We start from the raw sequence: 24,532 nt of genomic DNA, 5'->3' as shown, positions 1-24,532 counted from the left end.
GCAATGTGAACTGAATGGGTACTACATATTTCCTAAGTGGCTCAGTATCCTTTACTGAGTTCTCCAGGCCTCGGTTGCAGACTCCATCTCTAGCTAACATTCTTCCCTAGCTGATCTTATCCATTCCCAAGACTTGACTGCAATCCCCATTTTAGTCACTCGTAGATATTTCTAGATTCCAAATTCCCTAGAGCAAACTTAATACTTAGTTATCTTGAGTTGAATGTTGAGTATTCAGTATCTCTTGATGAACCTACATCCAGTTGCTCAGGGCAAATACCTTGGATATCATCCGATTACCTTTCATACCCTCTGTAGTCCTTAAGCAAATCCACATGGTTCTACCTTGAAAATGGTTCTACCTTGAAAATGGTTCTACCTTGAGTCAGCTAGCTCTTGTGACCACCTCCACTATCGTAACAGGTAACTACAGTAGTTGGTTCTCATTGCTTCTACTCTTGCTTTCCTGTAGCGTAATTTTTTGCACAGTGGCCAGATTGAGTCTATTAAGACTGCAAATCAGATTTTGTCACTTCCCTGTTACTCAAACTCTGGTGGTTTCCCATCACACCTAGAAATTAATTTTAAATCTGTGGCCCACATACCCTTTATTTGGCCTAGTCACCTACCGTTTTTTTCCTGTACTTTGTTCACTGTACTCTGGCCACAGTGGCTTCTTTGCTGAGACTTTCCCCACCACTTCATGTGTTACATTTCCGCACTGGAAAGCGCTTCATTGAAAATGTTCTTAAGGCTCATTCTTTATAAATTCATGTCTTTGCAGTCCAGTGTCACCACTTGAGTCCTTCCATGTCCACTTATAAAGCAGTGCCCTTGATTTTACTCACTGGTTACTTTTTTTCTTAACACTAAACTTATCCAAGAGTAAGTTTCATGAGGGGCAGGAACACTTTGGTCATTTTATCTCTTGTAGCTGACATTGACATTTTATTGAGGAAATTGTAAAATACTTGATGATGGGTGCTGGACTAAATGGGTGGTACTGCTAATTACATTAGATTTGGAAGTACAGAATTACACTTTGATTTGAGGAAGGAGTTTCAGGAAGAAAGGGAAATGAGTGGCCTCAAAATTCTGATCGGAGGCTTCTGAGAAATGTCAAGGAAGCAGTTGGATTTGTTTAAGTTCAGCGATCTGGCCCCCCAGAACTAAAACTATATAGGTGGCCCTTGAAGTCAACTGCTTGACCCCGTTCGTCTGGGACCGTGGCGGGGAGGGAAAGTAATTGAACGAGAGCTGACCACCAGAACTGGTTTTCAGAAGAGCGCCAGTATTTGGCAGCCAGACAGAGGCTTAAAGGGAGCCTGCAAGGTACAGCGGCCGCAATGGTGGAAAGAAAACCTATCTGGCCACTGCTCAGGCGGGTCTACAAGATCAATAGGATGAAGAGAGTCAAGTGGAATTAATGCGATAGGTCTGCTGATCAAGTTTCCTCATCTTGGCACATTAAAATGGAAAGTTACTTTTAAGAGGCTGGGCAGAATTACGTACAGACCCCCTAGACAGTCGTCTCGCGTAACCAGGCTAACACTGAAAACCCTGGACCACTTACCGTGAGGGGCCCCGATCTATCTGGGTACCCAGGCTACCCTAGCGCAGTGACAGGCCCTGCGGGTGCGGCCATCTGCATGCTTATTCTGCCCTCTGTAGCCAGGGTATCTTAGTTCTGGTATGAAGAGGCAAATTACACCCAGCACGACAGCTACCGCGTGTAGAGACTAAACACAGCCGCAGAGGCTGTGTCTCCGCCTCCCGGGCCTCTGACGTCATCACTCAGAGACAGGGGTGAAAAAGGCCCCCTCTCTCTCGCTGTCGCCTCGCCGTTAGTGTGCTGGCGCACACACCGCCTACCAACGCCTGAGCGGGACGTGCGTCGCGGAACCAGGCGAACTCTGAGAACCGGCGGTTAGGCATCCGCTAGGGGCAGTCCGCTGCCCCTGCCTCTCCCGCAGAAGTTCGGTATCCCCACGTGCTTCCACTTCCCTGCTGGCTGGAGTCCGCCGGGCTCGGGGCGCAGGTACCCATCACAGGGTGGCTGGGGATGGGTGCTGAGGTCGTTGTCGGTGTCTTTCTTGGACCCGGAGGAGACTGGCTCCAGGACGGAGGCTCTGCATCCGTGCCGATGCCCGGCCCACGCGGACTGCCGCCTTACACCGGCGCTCCTAGATGACAGGACCCTCTTCCCTAGTAGGCGGCCAGTCGGGAGTGCTTCTCGAGCACTCTTGCGGGTTGCGTCGCTCTATCTCCACCCTTTAGGGACTGTAGCTCGGATCGGGGTGGTTGGTCGGGGTGAGTGGATGGGGACAACACTTTAGCTTTCCCGGAGCTTGCCCACAGTTCCTGGTTGAAGCACTGGGCATTGAACTGAGACAGTCTGATTCCAGATCCTCCTACACTCTTAGCCACTTCGCTATGCTTATTCGTTTATACTCTTTATTCAGCAGGCACATTCCGGATTTGTTTTGTTTGCCAGTGCTCCTAGAATGATGCGTGGTATATATAGGTGCTATGTTTATTTGTCAGACTAATAGATGAATGAATGAAAAGTAATCTTTCTTTTCCTTCAAGGCCTTCCTCATCCGTTAAGCCTTCCATGGCAACTCTAGCCCACAGTAACCTCAGACTTTAATCAGACCACTGGCTGTAGCTATTATTTTTACATGTAGTTTTATCTGTCTTTAGACAGATTATCCCTCATTTCTTTCTCTTAAGTATTTTCTCCAAGGAAATTTAAAGCTCCTTGAAGTCAAGGCTTTATCTGGTACTACTTCTGGGGCTCCCACAATAACTAGAGCAGAAAGCAATAATTAGTTGTTGATTGATTGATTGATGTGGGATCTTTGTGTGGCCGGCAACAGCTGACAAACTGGGGAGGTTGGTAAACTGAAAAGAGTTCAGGCTTTGTAAACAGGGGGACCTGAATGTGAATCTTGTCTCCGTCACTTTTCTTCCTTGGGGTACTTGAGTATTTATACTTGGCTCTTTCTTTATAGAATGGGAAACATCAATTGTGACGTAGTGTTTTACAGTAAGATAAAACTTCAAATCCATTTTGGATTAAGAGGCTAGAAGGACAATTAAGGCAGGTCAAGTTTCAGTTAATGAGCTTTATGTGTAGAATATAACAAACACTGGAGTTTCTAAGTAGCATGTCATTTTTACACTGTAGAAACAATATTTCTGGTGTTTCTTTGGTATATTATGATAATGATACAATGTTTTATCATATGTAATCACAATAACTTTTGAAATCTATATGTACAGGCTTCAGTATAGTTTCCTCTCCTTTGAGGAAACAATTGGACACATTCCATCATAGTATATTTGTTGATTTCTTTTCTTTGACATTGTTAGTAATATACGTGAATTAAAAAAACCCAAATTCCAAAAAACAAAAGAACAAAATAAGAATCACATGCAATCTCACCAGCCATAAATACATTTTGGTGTGTTCTTCCAGTCTTTTTGTTTTTCTTTGCGTGTTACATACATCCATATCTTGCCATGTTATCCTGTAAGTGTTTATATCCATAGCCTTAGATAAGTTTTAAAAATGAGTTTGAACAATTTTTTTTGAAAACTGCCTTATTTTCCCTTAGGTATATCATATATTTTAATCATTCTATTTTTTTGAACATTGTTTCAGATTTTTTTTAAAAAAACTCGACAGAGGTGTGAATTGCAGCTTCCCTGTTGACTTCTCATTCCGAGGGAACATTTTCTTCACCTCCCAAGCCTAAGTTTCCTAATTTTAAAAATGAGGCTGATGTCTCCCCTAGGGAGCTGTTTGAGAGTTAAATAAGATGCTACTTATAAGTGTGCCTGGCATAGCCCCTGGCCCCACAGGAAGCAGCCACCTAATGTTCCTCAGCCAGACCATGGATAGTCATGTCCAGTCGTGTTTCCTTCTTTCTGTTTTAGTGATAGTTTTTCACCATGCATCGGAAGAAAGTGGATAACCGAATCCGGATTCTCATTGAGAATGGGGTAGCTGAGCGGCAAAGGTCTCTCTTTGTTGTGGTCGGAGATCGAGGAAAGGATCAGGTAAGACCTGGTGAATGCTTCCTGGTAAATGCTTACTTTGTGTCCTGTCCCACAGTCAGCATGTTGCAGACCCACTGGGGTGTTACAGTAATGACATTAAGGTCCCTTCGATTGGTTTTCTTTAAATGAAATGCATAGTGGGAACATTCCTTAGTTTCTTGGAAGTGGTAAGTACTGTATATTTAGAATTATTAGCAGACATTATTAGGTTAACAGCTTTCAACATCTGGGGTGGTGGACTGAACATAGGGGTAAGTGTACGTGACCTGGCTTCTAGTCCCAGCCTGGGCACTGCTTGCCAGTGGACCTGGGCCCTTGTCCTGGCCCTCAGTTTATTTTCTACATCTGTCAAATGAAGTCTTGGGCCTGGCAGTCCTAAAGGTCTCTTTTGGCCCTGAGAGTCTGTGGCTTTTTCCTTTGGCAGGTGGTCTTACTCCATCACATGTTGTCGAAAGCAACTGTGAAGGCTCGGCCTTCAGTGCTGTGGTGTTATAAGAAAGAGCTGGGGTTTAGCAGGTAAGCTTGGTCCTTTGAGTGTCCCATACCACTTCCCATTCCTGTTCGTTGGCTAAATGCCGGGAAATGATTCCTTGACATAGTTTTTCAGGGATAGTTAGTGAAGGTGCTATCTCTGAGGACGCTTCCAATAGAGAAAATAACAGAGCTGAGGTCCTTTTTTCATTCCTGATAGTAAGTTTCAAATCCTTTTCGTGTTCTCTAAGTCCCCAGCCTAATTCCTTACTTTCTGCATGCGATTTTTCTTCCTAGTTTTCTAAGCTGATTAAGCCCATGCAATGCACATTCCTTCAGTTATTTCTGGAAGTCACTGATGACCTGATGCCTCATGCAACAACTCTTCTCCCTCTTTCTCCTTTTCAGAGCTCTTCCTCTACTAGTCTATTGCTGTTTTTGACAGTTGGCTTTCTTATTTGAAGCTGTGGAACTTAAGACTTCTTGTGGTATATAGCAGACCTCCAACACAAACATGCTTAGGCACAAATGGAATTCATTGAAGTACAGTTGACCCTTGAACAACTTGGGTTTGAACTGTGTTGGCCCAATTTATAAGTGGATGTTTCTCAGTAGTAAATACTACAGTACTACCTGGTCCATGGTTGGCTGAGTCCTTTCATGCAGAGGAGCTCTAGTCACGGAGGGGCTGACTGTAGGTTATACGCATATTAGCCCTCACGTTCGAGGGTCAGCAGTATACAGGCTAGTGAGATCTGAGCTCTGCCTCAGGAGTGGCTCAGCTGGAGTGCTGATGCCCCAGTCATTGTTCGTTTTCTCGTCTCTCCTGTCTGCTCTGTCCTTTCCCACTTGAGATCAGCCTTCTGCCGTCTGTTCCCCATGGCAGAAACAGCACTTGAGTTTTACATGTTTCTGGTTCAGCTACATGGAAGTCTCTCCCAAGTTCTTGTAGAGGGACACCCACCCCTGGACCAGGGGAGGGGGGTGGGTCACCTAGCAGGAACCTGGCAGCTCTGCCTACAGTTGTGTGTGTGGAGGAGTTTGGGGTGTGCGTGCTGTTCCTTGACAGATAACCCACGATATGGTCACCTCAGAACAGCTCTCCGTTCTGACACTCGGACCACCTTCCTGAGCTCTTCTCTCTCCCTGATCTCATCTCCTACCCTAAACCCAGCTCGCACTGGGATTCTGTCCTTGGGCCTCTTCTCCCTCCTTTATTCCCAAATGTGTTTGTCTCTACTGTGGACTCTGAGACGTGCCTCCGGCTCTGGCTGCTCTCTGCTGTGGGCAACTCTTCGCCTTGGCCCCTGCTCCCTCCTCCACTCAGGGTGCCACTTGCACCTCTCTGTCCTCACCTACTGAGATGCTCCCCACTTTTCAGGGCCTGCCTCCTTCAGGAAGCTTTTCCTAAGCCCCTCGTTGCAGCGCATGGCCCCTCTGCCCTCTTCAGCCCTTGTCTTCTCTTACAGTGCTTGTCACCCTCCTTCTCCCTTCCTCCAGATATGGTCACTTGTACGCTGGTCTTTTTTGATTTCCAAGTGAGTTCATTTACTGAGGAAGCATCTCCTGTTTATCTTAATTTTTTCATATTTTCAAATGATCTGACATGTTTGTAGTAGCTGCTCAGTTAATATTTGTCGAATTGAATGTATTTTCTTTTTTAATGGAGGTCCTGGAGATTGAACCCAGTACCTTGTGTATGCTAAGCACGCGCTCTACCACTGAGCTATTTCCCTTTTCCCCTGAGTTGAATGTATTATTAATAGGCTTTAAAATTATTTCCATTTTACTTAAGTGCCAAAGGCACAAAGTTTGATTAGTTCGTATCCTTTGTTCTTAAAGAGACTTGATTTTTCCTAAAAGAAGCTAGATTTTGAGTAGTTTTGCCTTTAAAAAAAAAAGTAATAAAAGCGTTATTGCAAGTAGTATGAAAAATACAGACAAATCACAAAGGTGAAAATAAAATAAAATAAAATAAAAAGCACCCATAATTTCAACACTTGTGCATTGTTTACATTTAGCTGTATATCACCGGTATGTAATTTTAAACCATAACTGACACATTCTTTCATAATTGAGCAAGTAAGCATTTTTAATACAGATTGAGAATAAGACCTGTTGCGTGTCAGCAGAACTGTAAGTTTCTGGGGCTTCTAATTCTCACTGCTGTTCACTTGATAAATGCCACATGGGTGCAGATTTAGACAGTTCACAGTATTCTGGGCAGATTTGCCTTTCAAACTTAACTCACCTTATTTCACTTTTAAACTCCTCTGTGCCTCTGGTAGCTCTCCCACCCCTACCTTGATGGGGCAGAGCATTAGGTTAAGGCCAATGCCGAGTCACGGGCTAAGGCTGGAGGAATGGTGGAAATGAACTCGCCCAAATGCCTCCTTTGACGTGTGAGGAGGGGGAGGCCCCAGGGGAGGCCTGGTTCTAGCTATTCAGTTAGAGAACTGTGATAAAATTTTGGTCAGCTATAATCCTCAATTCTGGAGTTTTCTTGTTCTCTCTTCTGTAAAAGAGTTAACTGACAGTTGGGTATTCAGAGTTTTTAAAGACAAAAGAAAAGTTCAGGGATTTCTGAGAGAGGTCCGGGTTCCATTCCCTATCCAGATATATTTTCTATCAGTACTGTCTTAGATTAGGTCTTCCCTGGAGGACTTGATCCCACAATCTGGGAAGGAAGTGGAGGAATTCATTTAGGAATCATAGATACAGTAACCCACCGTCACAGTGCCTTTCCCAGGTCCTCTGGGGAGCAGCGCTGTGTCACTGAAGCATTGGCTTGAGACTGAGGTAATGAAGCCACCAAGGTTTGGTTTCAAGCTCTGGCCAAATGTGAGGTGTAGGGACTCCCATTATCCTTTGTGTAAAGTGAAGTGCCTGCTGAAGGTGACAGCACAATGGCAGGGGTCACACGCAGGCTTGCCACTGTCTCCCTCTGAAGCCCCTCTTCTTCATCGCTCTGCTCTAATGTCTCTCCAGTTTCCTTCACATTCAAAGTGAGGGGACTAGCCCTACAGTTTCCACATTCCCTTCCAGCACTGAGGGTCTAGGTAGGTGATTGTTGAGCCTGTCCCCTGCTCCCAACTCTAACCTCTCCAGTTAACTGGCTCTCGTGGGATGGGGGGTTGATTGCAGTCATCGGAAGAAAAGAATGCGACAGCTGCAGAAAAAAATAAAGAATGGGACACTGAACATAAAGCAAGATGACCCATTTGAACTCTTCGTAGCTGCCACAAACATTCGCTACTGCTACTACAATGAGACCCACAAGATCCTGGGCAATACCTTTGGCATGTGTGTTCTCCAGGTGGGTGACTTCCTCCAGCCCGTGCCTGGGCTCAGAGCACTGAGGGGTGCTTGGGCTGTCTGGGTGCCCATGAGAACGGGTGTACAGAAAGGAGAGAAGATTCACATGTACACCCCTCCCCTCAAGCTTTATCAGTGGAAGACTTGGCCACTTTCCAAAGGAAACTTGGTAACTCACCCCATATAAAAAGAACATTTTTTTTTTAAATGTAGTTAGGGATTGAACCCAGGACCTTGTGCATGCTGAGCATGCGCTCTACCACTGAACTCACTGAGCTCTACCCACCCCCTAAAAAGAACATTTTCTACCTAAAGCAGAACTTGTCTAGAGATGCCAAAACTGGCAGTGATGTTTCATCACACCTGGGTCTAACAAGCTTGGTGAAGCACTGACCCTAGGACCCCAGACCCTCACTGGAGCTACCTGAAGACTTTGGTGACCAGAGAGCAATTCGATTTATTTTAGCCAACTGGGGGCAGACCTGTGTACTACATCCTATCCAGAGTGCTTGACTAGCATCACCACCGCCACCCTCACCCCACTCCCACCCTTCTAGTCCTTAAAGTCCCCTCACTTTCCCCCTCAGAGAACTTACCTGGTGAATTTCTTCAGTGGCATGTATTCTTTTGCCTGGCACATTAAAAGTTCCACATTTTTCCTTCTTTTGAGCTCTGGTGATCTTTGTTTTAGTCTGTGATTCTTTGACACCTGTGATGCCCCTCCCCCAGCCCCATAAAAAGAAGACATTTAAGCACAAATCTCCACATTTAAGCACAGATTGCCACATTTTACTATGTATTTATTTTATGTATGCAATATTATGATTACACATACTGTGAAACATAGCTTATAAATTTAAGAAATGAGGTTGGAATTTTTGAGTAGAAGTGCTGGGTTTTTCTTTCTGCATTCCAGTGGGTCGTCTGTACTCTACTGGCTTGCATCCCACCTTGGAGGCTGGAAAGAGCATTTTGTCTGTTCTCACCTGCTCTCTGAGTTGCTTATGCTCCACACTGTTACCAGGTGCAGTGATGATGGCTCCTTTAGGCAGTGGCTCCCTCATGTGGTGCAGCTGAGTTTTGTTAAACAGTTTCCATCTGTAAACATAGCAGAAAGTGAATGTGAGCGTTTCTGAAATCCAAGTGTGAATCAATGAAGATTAGAGAACTTCTTTCCAAGTAAGATTTTATCAGAGATTATGAGAAGCACGTTGATATGTTGAATCAGGTACACCTGTTCTCCAGAACTGGGCTCTCTTCCGTGGTCCCCTAAGTAGGGGTGTGTGTGTGTCCTGGTGAGTCAAGTGACGAATATGGTCTTGAGTCTGTGCTCAGAAACCCTCCTTATACCTTATCACCTGACCCTTGGTTGAGCTTCCCTGTAGGTGTTCTTTGCATAACCAGCTGGTTCTAAGGGCTCCTTCTTCCAGGATTTTGAAGCTTTGACTCCAAACTTGCTGGCCAGGACTGTAGAAACGGTGGAAGGTGGTGGGCTGGTGGTCATCCTCCTGCGGACCATGAATTCACTCAGGCAATTGTACACGATGACCATGGTGAGTGTCTATGTTTTAACCTAGTTGTGGGGTTTTGAATCAGTCTGTTTCTACTGTAGGCTGCTTTCTTCTAAGAATTCCTGTCGGGCAGTTCCAGTGAGCAGCTGGTACAGCCTCGGGACTGGGAGCTCTTTGACTGCAACTGATGAGGAAGTCGCTACAGGAACCCCCTCCCCCCCACCGGCCCCAAGCGGGCTGGGACCTCGGAGTTGTGCATTTGCTTTCAGGCATTTGCAGATTCTGCACGAGTGAGCTCCAGACGTGATGCAGCTGTTGTGTAGTTACATTTCTGAAATAGTATTCCATGGAGAGCCACGAAGTGCCTGCCTACATTTGTCGATACTGTAGAAGGGGAGCGCGCACAGGCCTCCTCCCTGGGCCTTGTCCTAGCGGGTGACGAGGGAACGTTGCCATCCCCCTCCCAGACTGGCAAGAACTTTGACTCCGGGTGGGGCGGGGTGGGGGGAAGTGTTTCTCTCCCCAGACTGAGGACGTAGCCGGAAGTGGGGCAGTGTCTCACTGGGGGCAGGGCTGGGCTCTGACGCAGCAGTTTGGCCACGTAGGTGTTCCGAGTGACAGGTTTTGCATCACATCCATGGCCCAACTGCTCAGGAGCTATTCACATTGGCCTCAGGGCTTCGTGAGCTGTGTCCATCTGGTGAAATGGACTTTCTCCAACCTTAGTGCCTGCTTCCTGTCCCCTCCCCATCTCTCTTCAGTTCACCACCACCCCTCTGGCCTCCTCGAAGATCCTCAGACATGCCCCCTCTCCTCAGTACACTCACCTGAGGGCCCGCACGCTAGCTTTCCCCACGGGAATATCTACCCGGCTGACTTCCTCACTGCATTCAGGTCCCTGCCCGAATACCGCCTCCCCGGTGCAGCCTCCCCCACACTCTGCAGCGTGTGGTTTACCTGGCACTCCTTAACCTGTTTCAGTTTTCTTCAAAGCACGTTACAACCACTTAAAGTTAGACACTTGTTTATCGTCTGGCTGCCTGTGCTGGTCTCCACACTTCACGGAAGCAGGGGCTTCGTTTTCCTCCCCAGTGTGTTCCCCAGTCCTGGAAGAGTGCCTGGCCTCTAGTCAGCCCTCTTTACATACCTGTGAATGAACGAATGTCTGCGCCCATGTCGCTTCGTTTATTCTTCTTCCCTCTCGTGGCTGCCCGCTTATCACCTCAGAGGGCCTTCCCTCACCTCCTGTATAAGTAGCCCCCCTCCCCACCCCCACTGGCTGTCCCTGCACCTGGTTTCTCACTCGCAGCATTTGCCAAAATTTGTATCTATGAACTTGTTTGTCTCTAGCCAACCATTTGACTGTGAGCTCCATGAGAATAGGGTCATGCTTTACTGAACACCAGTGTGTGCTCAGCTTGTCTGGTGTTGACGTGTGTGTTTCATTGAATGAATGAATACATTTATGATGCTTGATAAAGTGGGAAAAGTCAGAGATGAGGTGAGGGGACGTTTGTTGTAATGAGAATCATTGCATTTAGTGTCTGATCCCAGCTCCAGTAAATCACATTTGGCCAGTTCGGCACAGCAGTTTAGGTAGGAGTGGGTTTTTTGTCTCTAGCAGCATTGCTGATGCCTCTTTGATCCCAGGGTTACTTGATGGAACTTCCTCACGTTTGGACGCTGAGCCTCGGCACTATTTGGGTGCCTTTGTTAATGGATATTGTCTTTTTAGGACGTACATTCAAGATACAGGACTGAGGCCCATCAGGATGTGGTGGGAAGATTCAATGAGAGGTAGGTCTGGAGCACATTTCTTAGTCCCTCAATGTGGGGAGTCACAGTGGGAAGATTTCCATCTTGGACCTGAGTGAGAGCTGGGCTCTGTCTGAGGGAAGGTAGTACGGGAGCCCCAAGTGATTGGAGTCCTGACAGCAGCAGGAATTGTGGCGCTAACTGGGAGTAACAGTGAGTGGAGGGCTGGGGCCAGGACTCCGTCCTCCTCCTGGCGCTAACCAAGTCGTTCCCGCGTTCTGGCTCTTAGCCTCCGCATCTGTCAAAGGGGCAATGTGTCTGGATCACTCTTTCCCCAGATGTGTTTCCCAGAACACTCGTGTTTAAGAGGGACCTTATGGCACAAGAGTTTTCTGGCCCAGTCTCTCTGGGAAATACTGGCACTGCTTTTCCTTTATGAAGGTTCGCGTGTGCCTGTTGTAGCTTCTGAACAGTATTAGAGCAGCAGGGACCCGCTTGATCGTTTCCTCCATTTATCTGACCACAAAGCCCTTTTTAGGGAACACCAGCTAGCAGCCTATGGAACACCTTGGGGAGGAAGAAGCTGTGGCCTAGATCGGTGGTTCGCAGTTTTGCTTCTGGGGAGACTTGGCAGTGTCCGGAGACACTTTATCATGAGCTGGGTGTGGGTGAAGGGTAGAGGCCAAGGAGGCTGTTAAACAGCTTAAAAGGCACTGAAAAGCCTCTTCAGCAAGGGATTACCTGGGCCAAGCTGCCGGGAGCGCTGAGGTTTAGAAATCCTGGCCTGGAAGAGCCGTGGGGCCGATCACATCTCACCCACTTCTGCTGCTGCTCGGGAGGAGCAGGCCTGGAGGGAGCCCAGTGCTCATGGAGGGGCCTGAAGCTGGTGAAGGTGTGTGAGGCCTGTTTTTGCAGCTGAGGGAGAAGCTGGATCTTATGGCCAAATGTGTTTGTCTACAATGTGGGTTGTATTTCTCAAGGGAGCTTTCCTCTCCTCCCTTTCCTTTATTTTTGCCTCCTGTGGCAGAAGGTAAATCCATTTGTGTCTGTTTCCCTGTGTGGCTGGTGAGCATATGTGGGGTGGGTTTGAAGTTTCCAAGTCAAGGATGGCTGAGACACCAAGTCCCGAAGGGTGAGCCTGGGAGGATGTGGGACGGGCCAGGTGACTCCGGGAGCAGCTGGGGTTCTGCACAACAGGAGCGCTTGTAATCAATCTCTTAAGGGAGTTCCCCGTTTTCTCATTTGCTGTGTGTGTTCCGGTGCCTTGTGAGGGAAACTGGGATCATCTGGCACTGCTTTCCAGCTGGGTTTGGCTTTCTCCAACTTTCTTAGAGACGTGGGCCTAGATCGATTTCCTGAAGAAAAGTCCTTCCCTTGCTGTGTAGGAATTGCCCCCAACACCTCATGACGGTGGTTTTGTTCCTCAGGTTTATCCTTTCTCTGGCCTCGTGTAAGAAGTGTCTCGTCATTGATGACCAGCTCAACATCCTGCCCATCTCCTCCCACGCCGCCAGCATTGAGGCCTTACCTCCCCAGGCCCCGGTGAGCTGCCGGGGGTCCGGGAATCTGGGGGAGGCTATGTTTTCTGTGCTGATCCTCCCTGGCAGTGGCAAACCTACTCGTCCCCTCTCTGGTAGGAGGAGAGCCTTGGTCCCTCCGATCTGGAGCTGAAGGAGCTGAAGGAGAGCTTGCAGGACACCCAGCCTGTGGGCGTGTTGGTGGACTGCTGCAGGACCCTAGACCAGGTGAGCCTGGCGTTTGGAATGTCCCCACCCCAGTCTAAGCAGTGGAGAGGGAAAGGAGCAACAGAAGCCAAGTTCGGACAAGTCGAGACTTGGCTTCTCCCTGGGGAAGGAGACTCTTCTGTCGCTCACACTCAGGCACAGGCAACAGTGTGGGTTCCCAGTATCATCTCTGCCTTTCCCCCAAGTTAACAGTTCAGGGAGCTGAGGGCTGGAGAGAGATGGGTTACATTTAAAGAGGAATACCTTCAGCAGTTTTTCCAGGAGAGGGTGATAGACTGATTTTCTTTCATTTTAGTTGAGTTTGGATGACATGAAGGCTTTTGCTTAAATTGCCTTGTGCGGAAGCGAGGGAAGCTGGAGGCCCCTCGTACATACCCTGGCTCCAGTGTGAGGCCTGATGAGGCCCCTGTGATGAGGATGTGTACCTGGTCTTCAGGTACAGACAGCAGGCTGGGCTGGGAGCTGCCAGGATGCATTTCTGTGCTCCCTGAAGTGGCCGGCGCTGGTAAACTTGGTTTCTCTGGTGCTTCCTGGGCGGTGATGGGAGCTGAATGGGCGTGGCCCAGAGGCCTCCAAGCTGTCAGGTGTGTTCAGGGTTCTGGTCCAGCCTGACCAAGCAGCACAGGCCTCTCAGCGCTGGGCTCTGCCCTCGTGCTGGAAAACAGTTGCAGTGATGCCGCCCGCTCAGGGCTGAGTCCCAACAGGCTGGTTTCTCTTTTCGTTCTGGAAATGGAATCGCCAGCTACACAGCTCTCTCTGCAGCCCAGGCTGCAGGCTTTAACCTCTCTCAGCCACTTTCTGGTCCTCTCTTTATCACCAGAGAGAGGGTGGGGAAAGGGAAGAAGAGGGAGAAACCACAGTACAGCAGTATTGTTATAAGAAAATAAGGGGCCCGTGGCCAAAAAAAAAAAGAATCAGTAAGTATGAAAGTGTGCATTAAAAATAGAAAGTGGTGTTTTACTTGGCTGCCTCACTCTGCAGACACACCTAGTATTAACAGTTTATTGTGTGTCCTTCTGGATCTTTTTCTTTGCGTATAAATGGATATTTAAAATACATATATATATGGAGGGATCACACTGTACAGAGTGTAAGTAGTCCCTGCTACACATTGGGTTTGATTCCAGCTCTTTTGCTGTTATAAACAATGCTGTTAGGACATTCTTACAGATACATCTGTGGGCACCATCTCTGGGATAAGTTTCCAGGAGAGGAATTGCTGGACCAGAGTGTGTGTGCATTAAAATGGGTGTCACACCAGGTTACGGAGCCACCACCAGTGTATGAAAGGGGCTTTTTCTCTGCAACCTTGCCAACACTGAGTACTATCTAACTTGTAAGTCTTTACCAATCTGATATGGGAACATAGACTCATTGTTTCAATTTGTATTGCTTTATTAGAGAAGCAGGCACCTTTTTAATATAACAACTGGTCATCTATTTGTTTTTGTAAACCAGTCTGCTGTTTTATATTGGTTTTTCATTTTTGAATATTATTTTGAAATGTATTTTTAGTCCAGATCCTTACTCTTTTATTGTGTTATTGGATTTTTCCAGTTATGTTTTATCAGAGTTTTTAACTTCTCTAAAGCAAACAACAAAAGGATAAAATACAGCCTTCAGCAAAGGATAAGGCAAGTAGGATCTGGATACCCCCTGAGTGTTTCCATCTGGAGACTCTGGCTTCCTCTTGCCCCTCCGTTTCTTTCCCTTCTGACTGCCTGGGCCTGAGTCAGTGTCTTCTAGGTGTTGCTGCCTGGTCACTTGAGGCAGCTTCTTCAGGACCAGGCAGGCCAGCCTGGACCATCTGGCCTTCCTCCCAGCCTCAATGGCCTGTTCCCAGGGCAGATCCCACTTGGGGAGCGGAGTCTGGTCCCTGAGTAGTGTCGTGGTCCTTCTCATTCATGCCTCTGGCATCTTGCTTTCCCTTCCGGTGCCAGGCACTCCTCTAGGCGCCAGGCTCAGCAGTAAACAAGAGGGACACACCTGCTTTGCGGGGCTCATGTTCTGATGGGATGGGGCAGACAGCGAATCAAGGAAATAAGCAAATCAGGCAGTACAGCAGAAGGTGCTGCATATGACCGGAAAATGGAAAGAGCAGCAGGGAGGGGTGGGGAGTGCCAGGAGAAGGGCGGGGTGCTGTGAGTCTAGGTACCGTGGTCAGGGAGGGCCTCGTTGAGAAGGTAGTATTTGAGCAGGGTTAAAGGAGTTGAGAGAGTGAGCCAGGTGGCTCTCTGTGGGGAGAGTGCTCGGGCAGAGGACCACCAGGTACACAGGCCTGCGGTAGGAGTCCCCTGGTGTGCTCGGGAGGCTGCTTGGGTTGAAGCAGAGCGAGCAGACATGGGCAAGAGGAGATGACGGAGGTCAAACGGTACAGGCTGTGCAGGCCCCTGGAAGGGCTTGGCGCTTACTCTGTGAGTGATGGGAGCCACCAGAGGGTTTTGCATTTACGGTGTCAGCACAGCTGCTGAAGAAACCCCAGGCTTAATTTTAAAAGGATCCTTCTGGCTACTGTGTTGAGTCTAGATGGCAGCAGAATGGAGGTGGGCTTAGGAAGACTAATTAATTTGGAGGTGACTGTATCAGTGGAGGCGAGACAGGATGGTAGCTGGGACCAGAGTGGTAGAGGAGGATAACGGAGAGGGATATGTTTTGAAGGTGGTATTGACAGGATTTGCTGATGAATCAGAAAATGGAGAAGGCTCTTAGCCTGAGCCATTGGACAGTTAACTGAGCTGGGGAAGATCGTTGGTCGAGGGGGACTGAGGAGGACATAAGGCGTTCAGTTTTAGGTTTGAGTTGTTGGTTAGACGTACAGGTGGAGACGTGCAGGCAGTTGCGTGTATATAAGAGTCTGGTGTGGGAAGAGCTCAGGATGGAAATGTGAATTTCAGGGTTATCAGCATCTAATTGAGACCAAGGGAGTGAGAGTCCAAGTGCTGAGCCCTGCTTCCTGACCTGTAAGAACTGCCCCCTGGTTTAGCCTTGGCATCAGCCTGACTTCTCTGCGGTGATGGTGTTGGATGGCTGAGTCTTGGCTGTCCTCAGAGCACATCTGATATTTTCTCTTTCCACAGGCCAAAGCGGTCTTGAAATTCATCGAGGGGATCTCTGAAAAGACCCTGAGGAGTACTGTTGCACTCACCGCTGCCCGAGGAAGGGGAAAATCTGCAGCCCTGGGGCTGGCTATTGCTGGAGCTGTGGCTTTTGGGTAAGGCAGTGTGATTCCCCATCTTCAGGCACGCTGAGCTTTGAGGGAGCGGTGCAGGAGCAGGGCTCAGGGGACAGGGAGGCAGCTGCTGGGTCTGAGTAGGCTCCTGTGTAATTTCTCTAAACCCGGGGTTTCTGTCTAGAAATAGCAATGCTGTTTCCCCCAAGGTGCACAGACACGTGCAGGCACTCTCAGACACACACACCAGGGCCTTTGTGATCACTATTTAGAGTTGAACACAAGAGAGCAAAGAAATGGTGGTAAGAAACTTAAAAACTCTCAGGAGATGGAAATGTGTATGACAAGCTTTGCTGACTGAGAAAAGTGTAAGTTTGACATGTTAATGATTTTGATCAATATTAGATCTGTTTGCTGCTGAGGAGCTGCCTTTGAGTGTGATGTTCCTTTCTGTTCTTTTGGCCTGGGCTGCTAGGAGAGCATGTAATTCCAGCTTTGCAGACATAAATAATGGACCTTGAGTTTACCATGTCTTCCTATATGCATTATCTCCCTTGATGCTCCTAATAGCTCGGCTAGCATTTCATAGGTGGGTGAACATAGGCCCCAGGAGTTTGTGACTCACCCAAGATCCCTCCCCAAGTCAGTGCCGGTAGTGCCAGGGCTGAGCTCAGCTCCTGACTTCTAGTCCTCTGTTCCTTTGGCTGCTCCAGTGGTACCGCTCGGCCCCTCAGCCATTAGCATCCTTGATGTTCAACAAGGATCACTCGGAGGTTTACTGTGGTCTTGGCCTGAGCACTCTTGAGCTCTCCAGCTTCACAGTTTGAAACCCTCAGCAGAGCTAGTGATGAAAGTGAAGCCCCCTCGTCCCAGGGTACAGGACCGGGAGCAGCATGCCGCTTTGCATGCTGCGGGAGTGGTCCCCACAGCGCCCTCAGCAGTGGGCTTTCACATGTCGGCAGCTCAGTGCCAGGATGTGCTGCCTTCACACTGGTAACTCGTTTTCATTAGTTTGGGAGGAAAAATGCCCTTGGGTCCTGAGCTGCTTTACTTTTCCTCCCCCAAAACGTATCTTTTTTTTCTGCCATTATTTCTGGTTATCACCTGTGTAATGGGCAAACAACAGTGTTTTCTTTTTTTGAGTTCTCTAAACATTTCTTAGATTTCGTTACTTAAAAAAAAAAATCCTCCTCTTTTGTTCAACAGGTACTCCAATATCTTTGTTACATCCCCAAGCCCGGATAACCTACATACTCTGTTTGAATTTGTGTTTAAAGGATTTGATGCTCTGCAGTATCAGGTAGGAAATCAGGATAAGAGCTTATTTTGATTCTGTGCTGGGTGTAAATGCAGGTGAAGTCTTTAGAATGCAAGCTGACTTTCTTAATATTTAGTTTCTAAAGCTTGTTTCTAACGTTTGTCATTGGTTTGACTCTTTCCCCATCAGGAGCATCTGGATTATGAGATTATTCAGTCTCTAAACCCTGAATTTAACAAAGCAGTGATCAGAGTGAATGTATTCCGGGAACACAGGCAGACCATTCAGGTGAGGCTTGTTCTAAAACCCTGCCACGTGGGGCCAGTGTCCTGCTGTGTATAAATGCTCTAAGATGTCCCCTTTTATAGTTGTTTTATGTGCTGTGTAACTGCATGTCTTTTAGACAGTGTTGTTGTTTTACGGTAAACCTGTTCCAGATTTCCAGCCTCTTCTAAAGAAAAACGTTCAAGCAAACTAACAAATGTGTGTAGCCAGATTGGAAAATTGTAGTTTTATCCCTTGAAAATTGAGTAAGTGGGATTGTAAGTATGCCAGTCAGCTAAGAGAAATTGAATCATTCCAGCATCGTTTCTAATTTTGCTTAATTATAGCAGGTTTAGAAAAGATGCATCTGTAGCTAAAATGATAACCTCACCATTTAAAAGAAAAAAGGGACTTTGTAAAATGTGCTCTGAATCTTTGTGGTTTAGCCAGTGGCCTATTTTCCTTTTTAAACAGAGTTTTCCCCAAAAGCTCTATAAATCTGCAGTGCTCTGTAAGCCTGAATGGTCTGTACTTGTGCAAAGGCTACAATTTTGTTAAGTCGTGCCAGGCTTGCAGAAGGGATGGAGACCCATGGAACCTAATGGAGTGGGTTTATTGATTATTTTTGGAGTTGGGCTGCAGTAGGAAGTGGGCCAGGTAAACTTGGCAGTTTATGCCCTTGACCTTTGTGCCTGTGAGGCATGTGTGTATGCTGTCAAGGAGGTATACCCTTTATCAAAGGTCCAGGTTATAAATCATGTTAAGTGTTTGTGCCTTTTACTGTAAGGATCTTAATTTTTTTTTCTTACTAGGTCTTCTTCTAGAATCTCTTCCTTCTGTGCGTTTCTTCCCACTTGGGCCTGGTTGTCCCCACTGAGAGGAGGAAAGACTGATGCTGGGGCAGGGCGGGGTGAGGGCAGTGAGAATACAGAGATCTGCTAAAACTCAAGAAAAATACACAAACCAAAGAAGGAAAACCTTTCCCTGAAATGCTTAGCTCAGCCCTTGCCACTCCTTGGATCTGTCATCAGAGACCCTCTCATATTACCAGAGTCGTTTTGTCTCCAGACTGGAGTTTAAAGTGCAGAAGAGGTGACCTGACTTTATGAGGCTACATTTGTGTCCCTTTGAGGCCTCTTCTTTCTTGCTGAAAATTGAGAAATGGAAGAATATTAGATTAAAGCCGGCCACACCTCTCCAAGGGCCTGCTTTCTGCTGTTTTTATGAGGTGATGTTTAGTTTTTCTCCGTAAAAATCCAAGACATGGGGCCCTACTGAGGACGTGTATCCTGCTGTTTGGAATGAGTGCAGTCTCTATCTCCTCGATCCATTAGCTTCCAGCAAAGCTGTTTAAAAATCTTACTTGTAATGAAATACTGAAACACAGAAGAAAGCACAGAGACCAATATCATGTAACACTCAGGCTTAAGAAATGCTGATGTTTTGCTGTTTGCTGTATTTGTTTCATTTTAAAAGCCATTTATATTTCTGTTTTAAAGATCTAAAACCTCACAGACACACTTGAAGTCCCTCTTTTCCCCCTCCCCATCTCTTCCCTTCTGTCACTCCCCATAGGTAACTCTGCTCCGAGATTGGTGTGTTTCCTTTCAATTCACGTGTTTATATTTCACTACATAATTATGTGCCCATAAGTGGTAACACACTATACTTGTCCCTTTTCAGCTTGCCTTTTTTTCACTCAATGTTTATTTTCAAGATTTGTCCAGATTGAAGCTCGTAGAGCTGGTTGATTCATTTTTAAGCACCATATGAGTGCATTACAGTTTATTTGTATGTTTCTAGAATTGGGATTGTTGGGTTTTAGGCTATGTGTAGATTTCCAGCTTTCTTGGATTTTGCCAAATTCTCCTTCTAAGTGTTTGTACAGATTGACCTTCACCCCAGCACTTTGAGGTTTGTTTCGCCACGTCCTCACGAACACTGGGTGTTTTACAGCTCTAGGTTTTGCCTGTTTGAATATGAAACAGGATCTCCTTGTTGTCTTCAGCGTTGCACTGATTCCTGGTGAGGCGGAGCACCTTTGTTTGTGTCAATTGGCTATTCAGGTTCCTTCCCCTGTAAAATACCTCTTTATGGCCTTTTGCAAACTTTAAAAATAGCAGGAATCTAAAAAAAAAGATACAATGGAACTTATTTACAAAACAGAAACAGACTCACAGACGTAGAAAACAAACTTATGGTTACTTGGCGGGGAAGGGGGTGGGAAGGGATAAATTGGGAGTTTGGGATTTGCAGATACTAACTACAAGTTTCTTCTGTACAGCACAAGGAACTATATCAATATCTTGTAGTAACCTATAATGAAAAAGAATGTGAAAAGGAATATATGTATGTATATGTATGACTGAAACATTATGCTGTAGGCCAGAAATTGAAACAACATCGTAAACTGACTATACCTCAATTAAAAAAATTTTTTTTGACCTTAAAAAAAAAAAAGCAGAACTCCCTGAAGAAACCGGAGGGGTTGTTTATACTCACAAGGATGCTAGGCTCTTGGCAAGTGTGTGACAGTAGATGGCCAAGCTAATAGTATAAATAAGGCCGTGTGAGCATGAGGAAGGGATTGAGTCCCCCCAGTAGTGTCCCCACTGGCACAGGGAGACTTGGCCATTATATTGACGATGTCAAAGCAAGACACACAGTATCCGGCGTGGAGGAAATGCTTGGGAAACCTGACATCCTGCTCTTTAGCCGTTGCCTCTGGCCCACTGGCCGGAGTGAGGCCAGGGTGAAGCATAAGAAGACCGAGAAGAGAGAGGAGAGGGAGGCAGCCCCTATCCTTCTGCCCAGGCCCAGGCAAGGCATTTGTAGAGTCACCTGATTTTTTTCTCAAGCAGCCATCACTATTTCTCCCATTTTTCGGAGAGGAAGCTGAGGCTCTGTGAGATGAAGTGACCTGCCCAAGGTCACACAGTCAGTGGTTGAACTGTTTGGACCCAGACATCTGACTCTTAAGGCCACCCCAGCTCTGCCCTGCCAAGGAAAAGTGAGAAGGAGGAATGAGAGAAAGAAGAAAGGGGAAGGGGGAGAGAGAGGAAAGAGAGTGACCTTGATGATGACTCACCAGCAGTCACAGCTGGGGGATTAGGTGGCCAAGCTAATGATGTAAATTCTTCTTTCCCGCAGTACATACATCCTGCAGATGCTGTGAAACTGGGCCAGGCGGAACTTGTCGTGATCGATGAAGCTGCTGCCATCCCCCTCCCCCTGGTGAAGAGCCTTCTGGGCCCCTACCTTGTTTTCATGGCATCTACCATCAATGGGTGAGGACCCTCGGGCAGGAGCAGGTTTCTTGGGTAGCACTGAACGAATATGGCCTGGGCCTGGGCAGGTGGGGCTGATTCCTAAAGTCTAAGTCTTTGAGGCTGCTTCAGTCTCTCATTGGCCTTCTGCAAATGGGAGATGGCCCCTTCCTAGTGAGCTGTAGCTCACTTGTGGTCTGAGTGACAGCAGACCAGAGTGGACAGCACGAGACAGGAATTCCAGACCCAGCTGATGTGTGTCTCCTTCTGTCTGTAGGCCTGATCGAGTTCTGAGGAGTACTTGGGTGGCAAAACCAATGTCTTATCTCTTAGAATTATGTGACAGTGTAGTATTAAAGTAACTGTTTAATTAGCATAAGAAAGTGGGCTTACAATGGTTCAATGGCTTTTTTATAATTTTGAAATACTTAGTTCACATTTGCTATAGAAAAATTAGAAAAAACGGATAACAAAAAGAAAATCACCAGTGATCTGACCGACTAGAGACAGCTTCTGTTAGAATTTTGGTGTACGTTTTTTGTGCATTTATTTTACTTTTTCATGTTGAATAATGACATAAACATAGTTTACTTTTTTTTTTAATTTACTTTTTTACATGAGAATATACTGTGAAATATTTCCAGGTCATTAAATAAATTGGAAAGATTTCTATATGGAAGTCACATATACAATAATTGTGTTGCATATGCAATTAATTCCATATTACAGGTTTATTATTGTGACTGCTTACACTGAAAATAGTTAAATAAAACGGATTTTACTTTTTTTGATAATAGCTTTATTGAAATATAATTCACATACTATACAACATACTCATTTAAAATGTGTAAATCAGTGGTTTTTAGTATATTCACAGAGTTGTACAACCATCACCACAGTCAATTTTAGACCATCTTCATTATTCTAAAAAGAAACCCCATACCTTTTAACTGTTACCCTTCAGTCCCTTCCTACCCCTTAGCCCTAGGGAAGCACTGAACAACCTTCTGTGTCTATAGATTTGCCTATTCTCGTCATTTCATATAAATGGAATCTTACAGTGTGTAGTCTTGTGTGACTGGCTTCTTCCACTTACCGTAATGTTTTCGAGGTTCATCCAGGTAGCTTGTATCAGTACTTCATTCCTTTCTGTGGCCAAATAATGTTCCATTGTATGTTTAGATAAATTTTGTTTTTCCATTGATCCATTGATAGACATCTGGGTTGTTTCTATCTTTTGGCCATTCGGAGTGATGCTGCTGTGTGCGTTCATGTGCAGGTTTTGCATGTTTTCTGTTCTCTTGGGTGTATACCTAGAAGGGGAATTACTGGGTCAAATGGTAACTTTTCTGTTTAACTGAGGAATTGCCAGACTGTTTTCCAAAGCAGCTGCTTCATTTTACATTTCTACCAGGAGTGTCTGAGTTTCCAGTTTTTCCACATCCTTGCTAGCATTTGTATGTCTTCTTGGTTATAACAGTCCTAGTGAGTAAGCAATGGTGTCTCATACAGCCTTCGTTTGCATCTGGCTGATGGCCGATGATGTGAGGCATTTTATTGGCCGTTTGTTTGTCTTCTTTAGAGAAATATCTGTTCATATCCTCTGCGCAGTTTTCTAATTGGGTTATATGTCTTTTTATTATTGACTTGTAAGGTTTCCTTATATATTCGAGATGTGAATATTATATATATGATTTACAAAAATTTTCTCCCATTCTATGGGTTTTTTCTCCACTTTTTGACAGTATCCTTTGAAGCATGAAAGTTTTAATTTTGTTGCTTGTGCTTACTTTTTTTTTAAAAAAAAATAAGTAAATGGAATTCCTTTGAGAAATTTTTGTTATTGGGGTGGGGATGGGTAAAACATTGAAAATGTGATTTTTTTGATATTCTATGAAAGAAGTATTGAGTAAGATGAAGTATTTATACAGTATACTCGTTTATAATAATGAGTACTGTGAAACATAATACTAAAAATAGAAGAAAACCCACTGAGCAGTCTGCATCCTGTGCACATGTGCTTGTGACAAAAGACAAGGAGGGAATACAATTGGAAAGAGCTGGTTCAGTGATCAGATTATAAGTGATTTTTTTTTCTCTCCCAAGGTGCTTTATGTCATCTTTTAAGTGAAAGTAGTAATGAAAAAAAATTACCTGGGTGGTGGATTTGTTTCATCTTGATTTTTCCAAACTGGAAATGTTCTCTGTTTATTCCATTCCTTTCTTCTAATAGCAACTGTCATTACTGGTCCATTTATCTATATTCCAGTTCTGTTATGCAGATGGCTTTGTTCACGTCATCTTTTCAGTGCTTATTCTTTTAGTTCACAGCACAGTTCTGTGAAATGTTAGAATAATCCCCTTTTGAGGAAGAAGCTAAAAGAGGTCGAGTTCCTTGCACAGAGGTACTAAGTAGACATGCTGGGACTTGCGCCCAGGCCCAGACGTCTCCAAGCTGAGCCACCGTGCAGCTCTGCCTCCTTTGGGCAAACACATGCTGTGCTGGAAGCTCAGAGCTGGCAGGGCTGTCCTCGGGGAGCAGGAGTCTGGTGTTTCAGCAGGACAAGGAAAGTAGTTCTCTGTCCCCTCCCACAGAGTGGATTTGGGGTCTGGTGCCTGATTGCCTTTGCTTTTGCTCCTAGCTATGAGGGCACTGGCCGGTCCCTGTCCCTCAAGCTAATTCAGCAGCTCCGCCAACAGAGTGCCCAGAGCCAGGTCAGCACCACTGCTGAGAACAAGACCACGACGACAGCCAGACTGGCATCAGGTACCCTTGGAGCTTTGAGAGGGCCTGCAGTACACAGCAAGTCACTCCAGACTCTTGCTGGATCCTTCCCCTCATGACTTCATGGGCAGTAACACCGCTTCCTACCATCGGGCAGAGAGGCTGAGTCCCCCGGAGGTGAAGTTGCATTTCTCTGAGGAACAGCAGGCCCGTGACCAGATAGGAGCCTGACCTGGGCCTTCTGGTGGCTAGACCCTTATTTGTCATCATCTCAGGGCATTGGTTGCATTGCTTAGTGAGATCCCTTTGGGGTTGATGTCGAGGCAAGTTGAACATCCACCATATCGATTTAAAACCAGTTTACATTCTTGAGCCATATTTCTGTGGGCACCACGTGACAGATAAAGTAGACCATTTGCCTTGCTCTTTGGGACACAACATATTTACTAATTGTTCCTTGTGTGTGTGTGCTTTGTGGGGATCAGCGCGAACCCTGCATGAGGTTTCCCTGCAGGAGTCGATCCGCTACGCCCCTGGGGACGCGGTGGAGAAGTGGCTGAACGACCTGCTGTGCCTGGATTGCCTCAACATCACTCGGATCATCTCTGGCTGCCCCTTGCCTGAAGCCTGCGAGCTGTATCCTGCCAAGAGGGCGAGGGGGCGTGGGAGAAGTAGAGGGTTTTGACCCTTTGTTTCACAGGCTGCTGCTCTAGGGAGCGGGCAGAGCTCTTGATTTCCCTTCTCTTCCTTCCCTAATGTGTTTCTGCTTAGAACCAGGGGCTCCTCTTCCCAAGCTGAGGGAAATCACATGTCCAGGTGACCCTTGAAAGTAGTATGTCCTGTTTGGGGCTCTCTTTGATTTATTTTGGTTGCTTAACTCCAGACCCAGCTACTATGTTAACAGAGATACCCTCTTTTGCTACCACAAGGCCTCTGAGGTTTTCCTCCAACGGCTTATGGCCCTCTACGTGGCTTCTCACTACAAGGT

The 24,532-nt window shown here is 46.3% G+C and overlaps 1 protein-coding gene across 1 annotated transcript in view; it reads left to right on the top strand.

The window, feature by feature from the left end:
• Positions 1-981: 981 nt before the first annotated feature.
• NAT10 (N-acetyltransferase 10) overlaps positions 982-24,532 on the top strand; it is a 37,919-nt gene continuing 14,368 nt past the window's right edge. The window contains exons 1-15 of the mRNA XM_074372182.1: positions 982-2,038; positions 3,943-4,065; positions 4,490-4,581; positions 7,681-7,852; positions 9,282-9,404; positions 11,098-11,159; positions 12,545-12,659; positions 12,755-12,862; positions 15,940-16,073; positions 17,238-17,331; positions 17,479-17,577; positions 20,704-20,840; positions 23,462-23,586; positions 24,030-24,180; positions 24,434-24,530. Coding sequence (XP_074228283.1) covers positions 3,958-4,065; positions 4,490-4,581; positions 7,681-7,852; positions 9,282-9,404; positions 11,098-11,159; positions 12,545-12,659; positions 12,755-12,862; positions 15,940-16,073; positions 17,238-17,331; positions 17,479-17,577; positions 20,704-20,840; positions 23,462-23,586; positions 24,030-24,180; positions 24,434-24,530 — 1,617 coding nt within the window. The 5' untranslated portion in view covers positions 982-2,038; positions 3,943-3,957. The remainder of the gene's footprint in view (positions 2,039-3,942; positions 4,066-4,489; positions 4,582-7,680; positions 7,853-9,281; positions 9,405-11,097; positions 11,160-12,544; positions 12,660-12,754; positions 12,863-15,939; positions 16,074-17,237; positions 17,332-17,478; positions 17,578-20,703; positions 20,841-23,461; positions 23,587-24,029; positions 24,181-24,433; positions 24,531-24,532) is intronic.

The sequence above is a fragment of the Camelus bactrianus genome, chromosome 10 (assembly GCF_048773025.1).
Source record: "Camelus bactrianus isolate YW-2024 breed Bactrian camel chromosome 10, ASM4877302v1, whole genome shotgun sequence".
Lineage (NCBI taxonomy): Eukaryota > Metazoa > Chordata > Mammalia > Artiodactyla > Camelidae > Camelus > Camelus bactrianus.
The sequence above is the reverse complement of the archived record's forward strand: the minus strand, read 5'-3'. Positions and strand labels throughout refer to the sequence as shown.